Source organism: Rhinatrema bivittatum, chromosome 8 (genome assembly GCF_901001135.1).
Source record: "Rhinatrema bivittatum chromosome 8, aRhiBiv1.1, whole genome shotgun sequence".
NCBI classification, from domain to species: Eukaryota; Metazoa; Chordata; class Amphibia; order Gymnophiona; family Rhinatrematidae; genus Rhinatrema; species Rhinatrema bivittatum.
Window position 1 is genome coordinate 131,559,176 of NC_042622.1, and position 19,398 is coordinate 131,578,573.

At 46.2% G+C, this 19,398-nt stretch overlaps 1 protein-coding gene across 1 annotated transcript in view; it reads right to left on the reverse strand.

Annotated features, from left to right (window-relative positions):
• Window positions 1-19,398, reverse strand: part of CACNA1B (calcium voltage-gated channel subunit alpha1 B) — a 1,161,590-nt gene that overhangs the window by 381,745 nt on the left and 760,447 nt on the right. The window contains exon 8 of the mRNA XM_029613506.1: window positions 15,442-15,557. Within this exon, the coding sequence (XP_029469366.1) occupies window positions 15,442-15,557 (116 nt within the window). The remainder of the gene's footprint in view (window positions 1-15,441; window positions 15,558-19,398) is intronic.

Below are 19,398 nucleotides of genomic sequence, written 5' to 3' on the forward strand. Positions count from 1 at the left end.
GACCTTGGTATTGACCCCTGCTTTGGCTGACCATTCTGGACTGATATTCTGGCTCTGACCCTTGCGCTTCACTCAGACACTCTCTTCTGGCCTTCCATGACTACCAGACCAACCTGCTTGGAATCCATCCGTGGCCTTCACTTGACTAGACCCACAGGCGTTGCCTGCCTCGCCCGGAGACCCTTCCTGAACTGTTACCTCTCTGAAGTCTCCGGGGCTTCCAGTTCGGGTCTGGTCCATCCTCTCTGCATCAGCCGCGCAACCTTGCTCGTGGTGGACACACCCCTCCTCTATCTCTCCGGAAGATCCTCTGAGGCCCACCTAAGTCCAGGTGGTCCGGGTACCCAAGGGCTCAACCTGCGGAAACCCCGGACTGTTATTGGCGAAGCTCCAGCTAGCCTCTGTCTCCTCGTGTGCTCCGCCACCTGGTGGCAGGCGCTCTCTGGGTCTGACCAGAGGGCCGTTCCAATCCTGCACCAGGCCAAGGGTCCACCTCCAGCACAACATGCACTAATGGCAATTAATCATGATGTTCAGAAAGACAGAGATTTTTGTCTCTAAAATTTCCTTCCTGGTTGTTAGCTGTTAGTTTTAAATTGTTTCTCTGTATGACTTCCTTAGAGCCACAAACTAAATGCAGTCAATTAGGGTTCTAAATTATTGACTGCCCCCTGCGAGGTCTTCTGAAGCGAGACGTGGCTCTCTTCCTGCTCTCCTCAGTATGCGCCCCAGTCTTTCTGCAGGACCGCTGCTTATGAGGTCTCACCAGGCATTTGAAGATGACATCACCTGTGCTGTAGTTGGAGGAAGTTGAAGTACTATCTGCGAGGTCTTCTAGATAGTTTGCTTATAGACTCCGGAATAGAGATTATTGAGAATTTCCCCTAAGACCCGATTGTGTCACCATATGAAATGTTTAAAAAATATATAATTGAAGTATTGGGATACTCTGTTGACAAAATTCCTGTAATTTCTAACATATTGTAGGAAGAAAGTCTGGGTTTTCCAGATGTCTCTTTTGTTACTCAGTCTAGGGGGAAACATTTCCTTATGTTAAAGTAGAAGGTTGTAAAATTGGGGGCCACCTTCTTCCTAAAATATCCCCGGAAGTGTTAGTTACTTACCAGAAGAATATGTTTGTTTTCACCAACTCCATGCATTTGGAAACTTTTTTGAATGATTAATAATACGACTTCTGTGTAATTTGCTGGGTAAAGGACTGGCGGGATATGTTTTTCTGTAGATTTAATTATAGACATCTCTTCCCTCTCCTGTAATGTAGTGTTTTCTTTTGTGTATATTTGTTTACCTTTATAATGCGCCCACATTTGTGGGCTAGAATAAGGAAATGTTATTGAATTGATTCTATACAATCTTATGGTATTTCCTTTCTTAAATTACCTGTATATATCTTTATTTCTTTAGTTTTTCTTGTAATAATCAAGTAACAGTTTAGTTTTTGTTTGCACATTTCTATTTATACTTTATGCTTTCTTTATTCTGTATTTGGTGAGGGTCTGTCTGTTTTCTGCATGTGTGACCAGGGTGAGGTATTCTTTTAGTGTGTAGTTTCTGTGTAGGGATCTATAGCAGTCTGACTTGTTCTTCTTTCCCTAATAGGAGGTGCATTGATGTTTTAGGACCTGGTATAATATTTGCAGTGTTGCCTTTTCATAGGTGCGGTTGTTTCTGTGAGTGCTGTTTCAGTATGGGAGATTTACTATAGAGCAATTGTAATTCAGTTTCCTCATGGCCTTTTGAGGACCAAGTCCACACGCAACACACAATACATTAGACCTAATATCCTATGGGTTCCAAATGTCCTTTTTGCTTTTTTTTTTTTTTTGCCAGGGTTTCTATTGGCACCACAACAGTGCATGTAAATATAATATGCATATTGCTGTAAGTGATCTGTTTACCTCAGAAGCCTGAATTCTGAATGCCTTTTTTATGTAAAATCTATTATAAATGCATAATTTTTAATTATGTGTGGAGAGGGCCATTATGATGATGGGAGGGCAGGGGAACAAGGCTGTAAGATTCACTTAGGGCATCTAATATCCTTGCACTGATCCTGGTGTATTGCTAGGATTTAGTTCAAAGTCTCTGACTGAGATGTGTTTCCCACATAGAATTTATATTCTTTGGAAGGAGAGGGACTGCCATTTACTCTTTATTGATTTGTTTTAAAATGTACATGTTGATAATGATAACAGCTGGATTTTGTTGGCTGTTTTGAATTATTTTGATGCATAATTAATTCCCTTATAATAGGGCATACTCATCAGCCTGGAAGATTTGTATCGGGATTGAAATATTCAGTGGTTTCAAAATTCTGAGATTTTGCTTTTGGGTGTATTTTGAGAATAGATGACTACAATTTTCCATGGGGACAGACTACCAGATGACTACATGGGGACAGACTACCAGATGACTATCCCTCTCCACAAATGAACTACTTGCCCAATATTGGCATTTCAGGAAAGAAGTATCTCAGATTTTCCCATCTGAAATCTGGTAGCCTTACTCTAACCGAGTGTTTCCCAACCAGTGTGCCCTGGCAATCTTCAGTTTCTCTTTCTCCTCCAACAGCTGGCCTGCAGGATATCCTCCGGCCAGCAGGGGGAGTCAGAGAGAAGCACTTATCTGCTGCTGCTTCTGCTTTCCCCCTCTGCAGTTGAAACTGCACTGGACTCCAAAGGCTTACAAGTCCTGCAGGCCCCATGCAGCTCCCATTTCAGAGGGAAACAGGCAGAGGAGAAAGAAGCATCACCAGGAAGTGCTGCTGGAAAGGGCAGCCAAATTTGCTAGGAAGCTGAGGGTGTTGAGGTTGAGGGAAGGGAAGGTGATGAGGTAAGGGGATGGCAAGAAGGAAGGAAAGAGAAAGTGCTGATGCCAAGGAGGGGGAGGGTAGGAAAGGGAAGGTGATGGAAGAGGGTGGTGGAATGAGAGGGTAGGAGACAAAAGGTGATGGAGATGATGTCAGGGGGCGGAGAGAGAGAGAGAGCAGGGAGGGGAAGTGATGGTGATGATGCAGGGGAGGGGGAGGAGGGAGGTGAAGGTGATGATGATAGAGGGTGAGGGGAGAGGCGTGAAGGTGATAATTTCAAGGACTGAGGGGAGAGAAAAGGGAAGAGAAGGTGATGATACTGGAAGATAGGAGGAGAGGGACAGGAGGAGAAGGTGATGATATCAGGGGTGGTGGGGGAAGATGAGGACTGCAGTGGAGTGAAGGGAGAGGGAAGAGAGAGGAATAAGCCGGGGATGATGGGAGGGAAAGGGAAGGGGGAAGAGAAAACGTGATAATACGCAGGGGGCGGGGGGTAGAGAAGGGAAGGTGATGATGCCAGGGGTTGGGGGAGGAGAAGAAAAAAAAGAGAGAATGATGATGCCAAGGAAATGGGTGATAGGGAAGGTGCTGGTGTGCCATGATGAAGTGAGTCCAATGCCAGGTGTGCCATGACACAAAAAAGGTTGGGAACCACTGGTTTAACCTCACCGAACCTGTAAACAATGTTCAGACACAAAATTATTGGGAGGGAAAAAAAAAAGAATCGACAGTGGGATGGGAACAGCACAGTAATCATTTGCACAGGCAGGAAAAGGGATAGCACCAGCCCTGATAATTACCCCCTTCTCTGGAAAACAGTTGGGTTGGGAATCAATTGTTGTAAAAGTCACTTATTCATTATAAAGAACTAGAGTTACCACCAGGAAGTATCTTCTGCTGGAAGTAAATCCTGATTGCCGGGACAGAAACATGTTCCCCTTGGCAGGCACTTCCTGTCTGTTTCCATTACAGCCTCCTGGCATAATCTGTTTGTATAAGCTCTTTCAGTATGATCTGTGTTCTGAACCTCTCTGTTTAAGATCTTCTCCTGAGGCTGACAGTCCTTCACATTTACAAAATATAACCAGCTGAAGCAGAAAGGTTAAGTAAAGCTTACTCGTGTTTGTTCTGAAGAAGGAAAAAAAATCCAAGTTGAAGGGCCTAAGCAGACTCACTCGCAGGGAATTAAAATGCAAAATGTAAACTATTTTATTCGCTCTGAATTTTGAAAGCCTTGCAATCTCCAATCCTAAATGTTTTCAAATAGCATATGTCCTCGTAAGATAAGACAGATGCATTCAAAAGAATATTTTTTAACTTATCAATGTGCTCTTCCATTTTTGCTTTCTTTTGGAAGACAAGTTATAACTAACGGCAGTAACAGAAAAGCTGCACAGCAGCCTGACAGACCATTCAGCTTTGAGGAAAGTTTAATGAATAAATCAATGCTTGGAAAACAATTTCCATGGATTATATTCATCTTTTCTCTTCCCTTTTTAATTTATAAATTCCTCTAAAGGGCATGATTAGAAACCACTCTGCATATTGTGCATTACTGCTATGCTCATGGTATGACGATCACTTACAAGAACTTTCATTGCCCTGAATGCTCCATTCTGATCTGACATTGGAACATTCAAATGTCAGTGGAGGAGAAGGAAGACACTGACAGAAAACTAGAAGACTGATCCATTTCATCACAGGCAAGAGGGAGGAGGGAAGTAGAAAGAACTTTTATTTCTACTTTCAAACAGTGAACATTGCAAGAGAAAATAAGACCACTGGGATACAAAAATGTAATTAAGTGATTACATATGGAATGGTGAGCTGCACCATGGCAGTTTTCACCACTAATATGCATTGTAAACTGTTTACAGTCTGACAAGATGCAATATGTGTCCAGCACATAAGTAGTAGACTACAACATTTAAAAAACTAAGGGGCTCGTTCAGAAAGCTGCATTAGGGCATTTACCACATGGAAAATGGCCTAAGGCAGAGATAATGCAAGGTATTTCAAATACCTTATGTAATTTTTCCACCGGCACTGCACATACTTAAATGAGCTGATTCCCATGCAAATGCATGCGAATCAGCTCATTACTACTGAAAACCATGCACATCAAAAAATGTGGCTTGCCTCAACAATTGCAAGGCACATTATTTGATATGAAATTAGCTACAACTGAAGAGCTGTACTTAACTTAACCCAGGTGCATTGGAACATTTAATGCAAAATGTGATGCTCCCGAGGACATGGCTTAAAGGGGGTGTTTAGCCCCAAATACACCCCAAAGGTTAAGCAAAAACCTTGGGGGTTTCCATAGACCTCCCTGTCTAACCTCCCACCCCTGGAGGTGACTGTTGTTTAAAAATAGAAAAATATATATATACAGCCTGGGCAAGGCCAGACCCCCCCCCCCCCCCCCCCCCACCAACCTTTCAGACTCCCACAGCACCAACCACAGCTCAGCACCCCCTAAGATCTGATCCCAGCAGCAACTATTTTTCAAAATGGCACTAGCCAGCTGGGCCTGGCGTTTGCCCATCATGTGATGGGGCGACCAGCACATTTTGAAAAATGATCGTCACCAGGCCTAGGGAGTGCTTCAGCTGCTACTACACTGCCAGGGCTTCAATGGTTAGTGCTGTGGAGTCCAGAGGGTGGGGGATTTTGCCTTGAGGGTCAAAATTTGTACTTTAAGGGAAGGGGATAGGGTTTGAAGTGGGGCCTCACCCAGGCTTTATAAATATGTTTTACTTTATTTTAAATAACGGCCGCTTCTAGGGGCAGCGGGATAGTTGGTTTTGGGATGGGACAGAGGGGCTATGGAGAACCCCGAGGGTGTTTGCTTAACTTTCAGTGTGGGGGGGGAAGGTTATTGAGGGCCAAGTGATCTCTTTACGGGCCAATACAGTAAAAATCGCGGGCCAGCACCCACTCTCCCGGCGCGCGCACAGGACACTCTCCTGTGCGCGATACAGTAATTTAATTTATTTAAATTAGGGCCGGTGGTAAAAAGAGGCGCTAGGGACACTATCTTGTCCCTAGCGCCTCTTTCGGACAGGAGCGGTGGCTATCAGCGGGTTTGACAGCCGACACTCAATTTTGCCGGCGTCGGTTCTCGAGCCCGCTGACAGCCACGGGTTCGGAAACCGGACGCCGGCAAAATTGTGCTTCCGGTTTTCAACCCGCGAGCCGCAGGCCTATTTCAATTTTTTTTTTTTAAACTTTCAGGACCTCCGACTTAATATCGCCATGATATTAATCGGAGGGTGCACAGAAAAGCAGTTTTTACTGCTTTTCTGTGCACTTCCCTGGCACCAGCAGAAATTAACGCCTACCTTTGGGTAGGTGTTAATTTCTTAAAGTAAAATGTGCGGCTTGGCTGCACATTTTACTTACTGAATCACGCGGGAATACCTAATAGGGCCATCAACATGCATTTGCATGTTGCGGGCGCTATTAGGTTCAGGGGGGGTTGGACGCTCGTTTTCGATGCGCTATTACCCCTTACTGAATAAGGGGTAAAGCTAGCGTGTCAAAAACGCGCGTCCAATCGTGGGTTAACAGTACGCTTCGCCAGAGCGCACTGTACTGTATTGGCCTGTAAGTGAGGGTAGTCCTACAGTCCTGGGGCTGCTATCACACACTTTTTGGTGGCACCGTACCGCCATGGTATTTTTACTAGCAGGGCCAATTAATGCTGCTTTGTGACTTGCGGTATTTTCCCATAGGGAATACGCTCCTAAATTTGGAAAAAGGCCATGAAACTGAACTACTGAACTGGAAGTAACAAGTTGCAATCTAACCCTGTACTTGGATGCACTATATCCCACGTAAACAGAGATTCAATGCCAAGAAGTGCAGAGTCATGCATATGGGGAGTGGAAATCCGAATGAACTGTATTCGATGGGCGGAGAAAGGCTGATGTGCATGGAGCAGGAGAGAGACCTTGGGGTGATAGTGTCTAATGATCTGAAGTCAGCGAAACAATGTGACAAGGCGATAGCTAAAGCCAGAAGAATGCTGGGCTGCATAGAGAGAGGAATATCGAGTAAGAAAAGGGAAGTGATTATCCCCTTGTACAGGTCCTTGGTGAGGCCTCACCTGGAGTACTATGTTCAGTTCTGGAGACCGTATCTCCAAAGAGACAGAGACAAGATGGAGGCCGTCCAGAGAAGGGCGACCAAAAAGGCAGATGGTCTTCATCAAATGATTTATGAGGAGAGATTGAAGAATCTAAATATGTACACCCTGGAGGAAAGGAGGAGCAGAGGTGATATCATACAGACTTTCAGATACTTGAAAGGTTTTAATGATCCAAAGACAACGACAAACCTTTTCCATCAGAAAAAAAATCAGCAGAACCAGGGGTCACGATTTGAAGCTCCAGGGAGGAAGACTCAGAACCAATGTCAGGAAGTATTTCTTCATGGAGAGGGTGGTGGATGCCTGGAATGCCCTTCCGGAGGAAGTGGTGAAGACCAAAACTGTGAAGGACTTCAAAGGGGCATGGGATAAACATTGTGGATCCATAAAGTCTAGAGGACGTGAATGAAGAGTGAGTGGCTCGCGGGAATGACGGCTACTACCTGGAGATAATACCCTTATTTAATAAACATACACACGGTTAATGCGACTCCAACATTGCTCTAAGCTTCAACGGCAAGAGGAAATGTGGAAAAAAGGATTTGCATTCACAAAAAAGCGGGGAGTAGCTTGCTTGTTACGGTGGTTACTTCCCCAAACCAAATAAGCCTGATACTTCACTTTCAATGCATATCCAGCATAGCTCTCTGCTTCAACGGCAGGGGAGAAAGACTGATACTTCACCATATCCTGCACAGCTCTCTGCTTCAATGGCAGGGGAGAAAGTCTGATACTTCACTTTCAATGCATATGCAGCATAATTTTCTGCTTCAACGGCAGGGGGAATGAAGAAAAGTGGATCTATATACAGACAACAACCAACAAGTACTGAATTACATAGTCTGGGTAAACAAATAAGCATGGGTGTAGCTTGCTTATTGCGGCGGTTACTACCCCTAACTAATTAAGCTAGATATTTCACTTAGATGCAGTTCCAACACTGCTCTCTACGTTAATGGTAGGGGTGGAAGGGAAATAGAACCAAAAGGTTACTAAGAGCCAAGAGTAACAGATAAGTATGAGAAAAAAAAAGTGCTAAGCTTACTGGGCAGACTGGATGGGCCGTTTGGTCTTCTTCTGCCATCATTTCTATGTTTCTATGTATGAAAGGTATGGAGAGAGACTACATGCCAGGGGCATTGTTAGTGCTGGGCACACGGGGCCAGTGCCCTGAGTTCAACTAGCAGTGTCCCAAGTCTCAGCTATGGCAACTGAACAAGGATGGTGCAGGGAAAGGCAGCGGCGGGCCGGCAGCAATGGAGCGATGTGTAGGGAGAAGCTGTGGCAGCAAATATCTTTAAGCCACTCTCGTCTCCCACCATGTCGACTGCATGTGGATCTGGGGCATTTTCTTCCTTCCTGGTTCTGTGCAGCTGATCAGAAACCAAAGCTGCAGCACGGGTGGGCCATAGGCAGGGGTAGACCATTGGGAGCCAGAGAATCAGGAGACTTTAGCCAGACGAGGAGGGAGACAAGGTGAGTAAGGAAGCAGTGTCAATCGGCATGGGCCGAAAGCAGAGGAAGAAGGCAGCAGCAAATGCTTTCTGCGAGAACAAGAAAGGGTCGGCCTGTGTGGAACCTACACTGAAACTGAGCTGTGCAGGTTAGAAGAAAAAGGCCGCTGTTGTTATTTTCTTGTACTGGGCAGGTCAGGACACAGAGAGGAGGGTATCAAAGCTCAGTGGGGATGGAAGACTAGTCTCTTCCTTCCTTACTGAAGCTTAACTTCCCCTCAAGAGGGTCAAAGAGATGAGGTGGGGGGGAGGGAAGGAGTTTCAGACCTGGGGAGGAAGAAGGAAGCAAATTGAGGGGAAGGGGTGGTGCATTTGAGATGGGGATCTGTGAGGGGTAAGAGACTGAATTTAAGGACATTAGCCTGGTTAGGGGTTTCTAACCTGGCAGCCAGCGGAGATTGAAGCTCAGGAGAAGAGGCTAGAGCATTTGCGAGTGAGAGAATGTGTGTATATGTGTGTGAAAGCGAGAGGGGGGGAAGCTTGTATACATGTGTAGCAAGCTACTATAATTAGTATATCTACAAGAGCCTCGAATTTGAAAAAAAAAGATGTAGTCAGAACAGTCTTTGATAAGATGGAATTAATCTTAATTGGTAACTTATTTCCACATCAGCAAGCCAGATAAGTGTGCTCTGGACAGCTCATTCATACGTGGACATCAGTCGCAATTTCTTGCTCAAAATAATTTTTTTAAATTTTTTTATGTGCAATTAAAAAATAGACTCAAGTCTTTCAAGAACACTAGTCCTGCAACTTTAGATATCCAAGCCCAACAACAGCCAGTGATTCGCGGTGAGCTTCATCAGGAGCTGTGCATAACTAAATGTGAATCCACACTTTTTTTAAGATGGACAAATGCCATAAAATCTGAGACTGAACAACTTGTTCTGGAAGGTCTTCATACAGGTTTTTTTGACTCCTGAAGAGGCAGCTTTTCTGGTTAAAACCAACCCAAAAACACCAATATTTTATATTTTTCTAAAAATACATAAGACCGGATCTTATGCCCCACCGTCAGAGGCCCACTCATCCCCGGGGCCTAGCACGACTGTGCCGCCTCCCCAGCGTCGAGCAGCCCCTATGGAACCTCCGACTGCGAAGCATTGCATGAGAGGTAAAAATCTGGCCTCCGGGAGTCGAGATCCCTCCCGCGAAAAAACTGACGCTGTCCGGAGTCGCATGCGCCGGGGCACGTAGTGACACATACCCGGGAACCGGCCAATGCGTCGAAAGCAGCGACGCATGCCCAGTCGACGCAGCGCCGGATGGACGTGACGCAGGCTACCAAACTTACGGTGCCGGAGCATGCAACGCATCGACCAAGACCTTCTGAGTTGCCCCGGGCGCTGACTATGACACAGGTGCGTCGGCCGACGCACCCTCTTCCAACACACGGTACGACACCATCGCGGCGCGAAGAGACGGCGCAGGTGCGGCGCGATGCAACGGCACCGAAGCAAGCCGATGAAAACCACGGCACCATCGACACACGACACGACGCCTTCGGCGCCACCACCAGGAACCAGTAAGAAAACAACTAAATCTTGCCCGCATTCCCCAGAACACACTGGGATGAGGAAGAAATCCCGCTTCGTACCGCTGGCTACGATATCAGAGGCATCCAGGGATGCACCCTTGACCCTAACACCCTCTTCACCAGTCTCCTCGTCCAGATCAGACAGGGACGAAGGTCAAATTCAACTATCTTCGTCGTCAGTCTCCTCTGCCTCCTTGGCTCCTGTGTTTTCAGACGTATTCTTAGCTTCCAAACGTCACTCCAGGGGTGACGTTCTGCAGGAACCCCTGGCAAAAAAATGCAAGGTGCAGGAAAAACTGCGCACACGTGTGCCCGAGACTCAGCCACCAGATACAGATATCCTCTTGGCAGCCATTCCAGCGGGCAGACCACAGGTACCGGCTAGACCACCGATGCCACCAACGACAAAGGATGCTTTCGTCAACCTTTCTCTGGCATTATTGGGTTTCTCCGAAGTCATGAAATCCTCTTATCAGAAGGGAAATTCCTCGCCCAGTACTGACCAGGAGTCTCCACAACCTTCAGAGCATTCGTCCCTGCAAAACACATGTCCTCCATCCCCACGGGCCCTCTCTCCAGCCCCAACACCAGCACCACAACCTCACCGGTCGGGTACCCCAGAGTCGCCGGACCTGCAGCCCATATCACTGGATAGCTCAACAGGGTACCCCTCAGAACCTGGGGACGAACCGGCGGAACCATACTCTCCTCCGGAAGACCTTACCTATCCAAAGTTCTTGGAAAAGATAGGTTCGGTCCTCAACCTTAACATTCAAAAGGTGCCAGATCAGAGATCGGCGACTTTAGATCTATTAAAGATTTTTGATCTGCCAGCAGAGCCTACCTCTCTACTTCCACATGGTGTGCTAGACTCAGTGCTGGATCGCTCCTGGGATACCCCTTTTCAGCTTCCACCGGTTTCAAGGAAAACTGATCTCAAGTATAAAATGCAAAACTCACCCTACTATTCGACACCACAACTATCCCATGCATCCCTGGTAGTTGAATCGGCAATGGCGAGAGCTAGGAAATCCAGGTTACACTCAGCTACCCCTCCGGGCAGAGATCTTTGTTCACTGGATGAATTTGCGAAGCGCACATTCTAGACTTCAATGCTGGCTGCCCGCATTAACCATCACCAATTCTATATCATCCAGTACCTCTACGAGTGTATACAATGGATGAAAGAAAGCTCGGACCTCGTCCATCCAATTGAGGACACTAATCATGTACAAGACCTGGAAGAGGGCATTCGCCATTTGTTGCGCACGGTATATGAAGGGTTTGAGACCTCCTCGCGTGCCTCCGCAGCTGCCATTGCGGCGCGATGTATGGCGTGGCTGCGGGCCAGCTCCATTAGAGAAGATGTCCACGAGAAATTGGCCAATTTACCATGTAAAGGAGACAATTTGTTTGGGACCCGTTTCCAAGAAACTGTGTCCCAGCTAAAGGAGCAGCCCATGGCTGTACAATCTCTGGCCACTCCTCAATCCTACTCTGCAACACGCCAATACCCCATACTACCTCGCAGACAGATCTTCCAGCGCTGGCCTTATAGGTCATTTGCTTCGTACCGTCCCCCACCTTAATCAGCAGACTTCCCGTCTGCAGAATCAACAAAACCAAAACTGTCGGGGATGACCCCGGGGCCAGCGCCCACAAACACAACAACCCGCTGCCCCGGCCAAGACTAACCCGTCTTTTTGAGCGTCGCCCTGCCACCACCGCAACAGGTGCTAGCAGGAGGTATCATGGCACACATCCGGGAATGGGAAAAGATCACCAACAACCAATGGGTGCTAGACATTGTTCGACACGGGTACAGAATTCACTTCCACTCTTCCCCCCCCCCCCCCCTCATTCAGCGCCCAGGGGTCCAGACCTCATCAAAACCGCTTGGAGCAGGAGGTGACGGCATTATTACAACAGCAGGCGATTCGCCGCATCCCACCAACAGAACATCTTGCAGTATTCCACTCCCCTTACTTCCTAATTCCAAAGAAATCCGGGGACCTTCGTCCAATTTTGGACCTCAGAGAACTGAACAAGTTCATCGTCAATGAAAAGTTCAAAATGATCTCTCTCAAATCTCTGCTACCCTTGATCCAACCCCAAGCCTGGATGTGCTCCATAGACCTCAAGGATGCATACACTCACATTCCTATGCATCCTTCCTCCTGGCGATACCTGTCTTTCCAAGTCCATGGCCAATACTTCCAATACAAAGTCCTGCCCTTTGGCCTGTCAACAGTGCCCAGGGTGTTCACCAAATGTATGGCAGTGGTGGTGGCGTTCCTCCGCCAAAGGGGGATCATGATATTTCCTTACCTAGACGACTGGCTGTTGGTATCCGCCGTTCCAGACACGCTTCAGCAACATCTCCAACATACAATTCAATGTCTAGACAAGTTGGGATTAATCATCAACTATCAGAAGTCCAACTTACATCCGGCACAAACAATACAGTTCAAAGGAGCTCAGTTGGACACAATCAAATACAGAGTTTTTCTGCTGGCCGACAGAAAACGAAACATGCGACTCCTTTTCCGCAGCCTGAAGTCGACCGTGTCGCCGACGGCACATCAAGTCTTACAAGTCTTGGGACATATGGCTGCCTCGATCCACGCAGTTTCCAACACGAGACTCCGCATGCGACACCTCCAATGAGGTCTCAAACGGCAGTGGAAACAACATTCTCAACCACTACATTGGAAAGTGTCCTTGACAAAAACCATGACGATGGACTTAGACTGGTGGTTGCGAAAACCAACACTCACCAAGGGAGCTCCTTTCACTCTCCTACCGCACAATGCGGTCCTAACCACGGATGCCTCCCACAAAGGTTGGGGGGCCCACCTCGACAACCTCCAGATGCAAGACCTCTGGTCACAGCGCGAACAATCTCTTCACATCAATCTTTTGGAATTGAGAGCCATCCGATATGCTCTACGCACCTTTGTCTCTCACCTCCAAGGCCACCGGGTGATGGTATACACGGACAATCAGGTGGCCATGTTTTATATCAACAAACAGGGGGGCTCAGGCTCCTGGACTCTGTGCCGCAAGGCCCTCACCTTCCTGCAATGATCCATCCACCACTCCATTCAACTACAAGCCACTTACTTGCCGGGAATCGCGAATACTCAAGCAGACCGGCTGAGTCGGATATTTCATCCACACAAATGGTCCCTCAACAACCAGGTAGCTGAGACCATCTTCCAAAGATGGGGTCATCCGTCCATAGATCTTTTCGCCACAGAGCACAACTGGAAAGTACATCGCTTCTGCTCTGTACTTTCACACAGGGTCGCTCAGGACGCTTTCCTCATTCCATGGACGGAGCCCCTGATGTATGCATTCCCCCCCAATTCCCCTCATCACAAAGACCCTACAAAAGTGCTTGAGGGACGAGGCACAATTGATCCTCGTGGCACCGGCATGGCCACGCCAACCATGGTATGCACACCTTCTACACCTGTTGGACACGCCATTCATACTCCCCAATCAAGAAAACCTGCTGTCCCAGGACGACGGGTCTCTCCTCCACCCGTTGCACTCCTCTCTGCATCTCATGGCTTGGAGGTTGAATGGCGCCTTCTGTCGGAACAAGGCTTCTCCATCACAGTTCAGGAGGTAATCTTAGCAGCTCGCAAGCTGTCCATGAAGGAAAAACTATCACTTCAAATGGAAGCGCTACACCACGTGGTGCAACTCCAGGAAGGTTGACCCATTTACCTGTATGCCAGAAACCTTGCTGGACTACTTACACACATTGTATATGGCTGGTCTTGCTACAGCTTCAGTCAGAGTCCACCTCAGTGCGATTGCAGCGTTTCACTGATCGCTTAACAGCCAACCCATCTCTATCCATCCGATGGTCTCTCGATTCGTAAAAGGCCTCACACACCTTCGGCCCCTGGTATCCAAACCACCAGTTCCGTGGAATCTAAACTTAGTTCTTGAACAACTGATGGTCTCGCCCTTCGGACCAATGGAATCCGTGCATCCAAAATACCTCACCTGGAAGGTGGTCTTCCTGACCGCAGTAACATCAGCGCAATGAGTTAGCGAATTACAGGCATTGGTACATTACAGTCCATACCTCCAATTCTACCACCATAAGGTGCTCTTACGGACACACCCCTCGTTTTTGCCAAAGGTAGTCTCCCAATTTCATCTCAGCCAATTCATTGAGTTACCAACTTTTTATCCAAAACCTCACAAGAATAACAGAGAGAGGTTGCTACATACCCTGGACTTCAAGAGAGCACTTGCCTACTATAAACAGAGGACCCACTCACCCCACAGGGCATCACAACTCTTCATTTCTTTCAACCCGAACGCCCCAGGCCTTCCGGTAACCAAACGCACCATCTCTAGCTGGATCACCCAGTGTATACAATTCTGTCATAACAAATGTCATTCTGCCTTGCCATCTCGGCCCACGGCTCATCAAACACGAGTGGTGGTAGCCTTCATTGCCCATCTGCGCCATATTCCACCAGTAGACATTTGCAAAGCAGCCACGTGGGCTTCTCTTCACACGTTCACTTCCCATTACTGTCTCGACCAACAGACGGCGGACGATGCAAAGTTTGGTAAAACCCTTCTACAATCATTGTCCACGGATTCCATGAGGTCGACTGTCACCTAACCTTCACCATGCTGTATAAGACAATACCTATGACCTGTTCATCAGCGAGCTGGGAGCTTAGGACTCCCATGACAGCATGGCTAATTCAGCCTTGCTATCGACGGGAAAAAGCAAGTTTGCTTACCGTAAACGGTGTTTCTGTAGATAGCAGGATGAATTAGCCATGCTGAACAACCCACCCACCTCCCTGATCAGTCGACATCAACTCTACGACCACGTTTACTTTATCACAGACTGAGGAGAGTCGTTATCAGCGCGGGAAACCACGCGCAGCCTCAGAGCAAAGCTCTGACATCACTTAGGAAGCTCCGCCTCCCGGGCCTGACTGACAGTTCCCATGACAGCATGGCTAATTCATCCTGCTATCTACGGAAACACCATTTACGGTAAGCAAACTTGCTTTTATAAAGTATTCGTAACAATCCAAACCCCAATTCTGCTCCCAGAAATGCCTTTCCTCAATCTGGGTAAGTTTCTGTACAAACACGACATACCCACTCAACAAGCAGAAGTCCCTTTGAAAATTACCCCTATAAAATCGATTTTATGAGAATATTAATGTATGTACATAAAATAACAAAAAGAAACAAAGCAAATGCACATCCCTAGATTCTCTAATTTCCTCCTTTACCTAGCAAGGTCTGTGGGATCTTAAGTTCAGCTCACACCCTCACATCCACTGGGCTGAGCGCACCATGTCAGACTGTAAAGCAAAGGGCTGCTGCTGAATGAAGGAGCGAGGGCTGCTCTTACCAGCTTTGAAAATCCACTCCAAGTATCCATTCAGTTCTCGCTCAATCTGCTGCTGCCTGCGAAGCTTGAGGAAGGCGCGGCGGTTTTCTACTCGCTCCCGTTCTTTGGCAAACTCACTGCAATACAAAAAAAACAAAAACAATGTGAAGACTGGAAAATGCACATTCTGCAAGTAGCATAAATCAGGTACAATTCTTCTCACCTCTCTCCCCCCACCACCATTCCCTGCCCCCTTGGTTCCTGGTTTCCCCAATGTCCAGCATAGTACAAGGCAGATCTTAGTTGGTAGTTTCATTCCCTGCCTTCAACATGTCTATCCATAAGCAAGCACACCTGATACTTGTGCACAGACAGAACAAAGATTCTGAAACAGGCCTAAAGAAAATAAAAGCATGTACGAATGCAAACTCCTTCACCTCAAAATGGCTATATCCACTAAGGTCATAAATGGAAGCAGTACATGTCATGTAAGTTTCACTGAGACTGCTTGAAGGCATTTGCTTATCAGATGCCATTGTCAATTTGCAGGTGAAATACCCTTCTTTCTGAAAAAGGGTCCAGTGGGCAAGTTACCGATTCAACAGGTGAACATGGATGCGGAAGATGGAAATATCTGCTAGGGGTGTGCATTCATTCCCTATGAATTGGTAATCCGCACCGTATAGGGCCATATCCGTTGTATTCGTGGGGAAGCGAAACGTATCACGATTCCCCATGAATACAATGAATCTTCGCAGAATTATTCGGCTGTCTAAAGGAGCCAATTTAAACAAATCCTCCACACTCCTGACCCCCCAAGACTTACCAAAACTCCCTGGTGGTCCAGCGGGGGGTCCAGGAGCCATCTCCTGCACTCACATCCTCGGCTGCCGGTATTCAAAATGGTGCCGATAGCCTTTGTCCTTACTATGTCACAGGGGCTACCGGTGCCATTGGTCAGCCCCTGTCACATGGTAGGAGCAATGGATGGCTGGTGCCATCTTGTGCTCCTACCATGTGACAGGGGCTGACTAATGGCACCGGTAGCCCCTGTGACATAGTAGGTCAAAGGCTATCGGCGCCACTTTGATTATTGGCAGCCGACGGCCCGAGTGCAGGAGATTGCTCCCGGACCCCCGCTGGACCACCAGGGACTTTTGGCAAGTCTTGAGGGACCCTCCTAACCCCCACAAGACTTGCCAAAAGTCCAGCGGGGGTCCGGGAGCGACCTCCTGCACTCGGGCCGTCGGCTGCCAGTATTCAAAATAGTGCCGATAGCCTTTGCCCTCACTATGTCACAGGGGCCGATGGCCATCCATTGCTCCTACCATGTGATAGGGCCATCCATTGCTCCTACCATGTGACAGTGGCTGACCAATGGCACCGGTAGCCCCTGTGACATAGTAGGTCAAAGGCTATTGGCGCCATTTTGAATACCAGCAGCCGAGGGTGTGAGTGCAGGAGATGGCTCCCGGATCCCCCGCTGGACCACCAGGGAGTTTTGGTAAGTCTTGGGGGGGGGGTCAGGAGGGTGGGGATTGTAGTTAATTTAATTTTAGCTGGGATACGAATAAGAATTAACGTATAAACGTATCGGGGGGCCCCCCTTGCCGAATGCAACTTATCTGCCCCCTGACGAATACGAATCCCGAATGCAACGTATGGCGTCCCTCTGCACATCCTTAATATCTGCGTTGCCTAATTTCAAAACTATGTAGGCATTTTTCAGCTTGCACATTCCCAAGTGATGGTCAAACACATGGTACCCGCTTACATTGTCTCCGAATCTCATAGGGCATACTGCCAAAAGTATGTGTGTGCAGGGTTAAATAATGGCATACAGCACGCATGTTACCAGCATGCCTTCCCAAAAATAAAATATACCTGAGTAATTTCCAACCACGTCCCCGAAATGCTCTCCAGAACTTTCTAAAAGTTGGACTTTCGGTCTACTGAAAACCCATTTGTGTGGATTCAGCCAATCCAGTCACAGACCACCTTCTGTGACATGCACAGATCCAAACCAAGCCTTTGAAAATTTACCCTTTAATTTCTAACCTGTTATTTCTCTGAGAGCTGACAATGCACAGACATGTTCACAATGTATAGTAAATGAAAAGAGTAGCAATCACTCACTTCCACATTATGCATAAGAAATTACTCATCTTAATTTTTCACCATAGATTAACAGCAGCAAATGATCAACTGGCTTTCTGCAACTTTTCGGGAGAATTCACTACAACTACCGGCTTCCCCATTCCTACTACACATTACACTAATGGGGGTTCCACCTTTTCATAAAAGCTGGCACCATGAATTTGCATTACACATTAAGGCCAATGGATTTACAAACAGGCAAACAGTATTAAATCTATGCCAGATTATTTAAAAAAACTAGTACTCATTCCTCATCCTGATACCCTGCTATGAAGGTACAGTGGTTTTGTTTACTTTCTTTTGATGTGTATAATGCTCAGTTCACTTTGTAGTTTTCAAGTGAAAAAGAAAAAGAAATCAATGTTTCCAAATACAGCTACCATATACCAAATATCAAGTACTTTTATAATTAAAAAAGAGCATTTCCCAGGATGGTTTACCATGGTGTATTGTACTGCCCATTGTAAAATCCTTTTGAAGCATGAGTTAGTAATCCTATCTACTGAACATAAGAACATAAGAAATTGCCATGCTGGGTCAGACCAAGGGTCCATCAAGCCCAGCATCCTGTTTCTAACATAGGCCAAACCAGGCCATAAGAACCTGGCAAGTACCCAAACGCTAAGTCCATTCCATGCTACTGTTGCTAGAAATAGTAGTGGCTATTTTCTAAGTCAACTTAATTAATAGCAGGCAATGGACTTCTCCATGTAAAACTGGCCCCAAAACCCTAGATCACCACCAAAACCTCACCTCAAGTTAATAGATGATCCTCCTATAGTGATATAAATAGTTGACTAATAGGAGAACCTTATAAAGAGTTTCTCTCTCCAGCCCAAAAGAAGGAAATGTGTCTGATCAGCTTGCTAAATGAAAATATAGCAGGTGCATGCACATTAACTAATATACCTTAAAGATTTCCCTAACAATGCCCCCTTTTTTTAAATCATGGGCATTATTCAGGTGAAATTGATAGCATCTTGATGAATCTAGGGGTTAGTCACTGATTCACTAAGCATTTTTCCATAGACATAGAATGGGAGAAAAGCCTTAATGAATCTGGTTCTTAGCTGGATAAGTGGCAATATTTAGCATTATCCAGTTAAGTCTAAAGCAGGACTAAAGCTTATCAGGAATATTCAGCAGCATTGCCATGCAACTGAATATCCCTTGCAAATTATTCAGAAAAGTCTTATCCGGTTAACTTACATAACCAGATAGATTTAAATATTAGTCCCGATAAATTCAGTATAATAAAACATTTCAAAACATTGTACAAAACAACCTTAAAGCATTTCAAACATCCTAAAGAACCAGAGAAACAAAACAATTTGAGGGTTACCACCTGCATTTTCCTTTTTGTGTTATTATATTTTTCTCTCTTACCTCCCATTCCCCTCTTTTTTGTGAACTTGGATATTGCTGGTATGAGATTTAATATTATTTAATATGTTGTCCTGATTATTTATCATTTCATCTTGAATTTCTTTTTCAAAATGTGTAAAACGCAAATAAATATTTGGAAAACCCAAGATATCCTAAACCACATTTTAGCAAAACAAGAGCCCTTATCTTTTGCATTTCACCAATGAAGACATACTGCACAGACAGGAAAATAAAACACACCTAACATGCATTATCACAAAACAATGATCATTGTCTCTTGCATTCCAACCTATATGATCTAATCAAAGACAGGCAAACATAGGAAATACCAATTATAAAATTCCACACAAAAGACAACCAAGTGGAAAGTCATTCAGACTATGCAAAACAAAAGCATAATAAAATCCGAAGCATAAATTTGTAATGCCAAGGAAT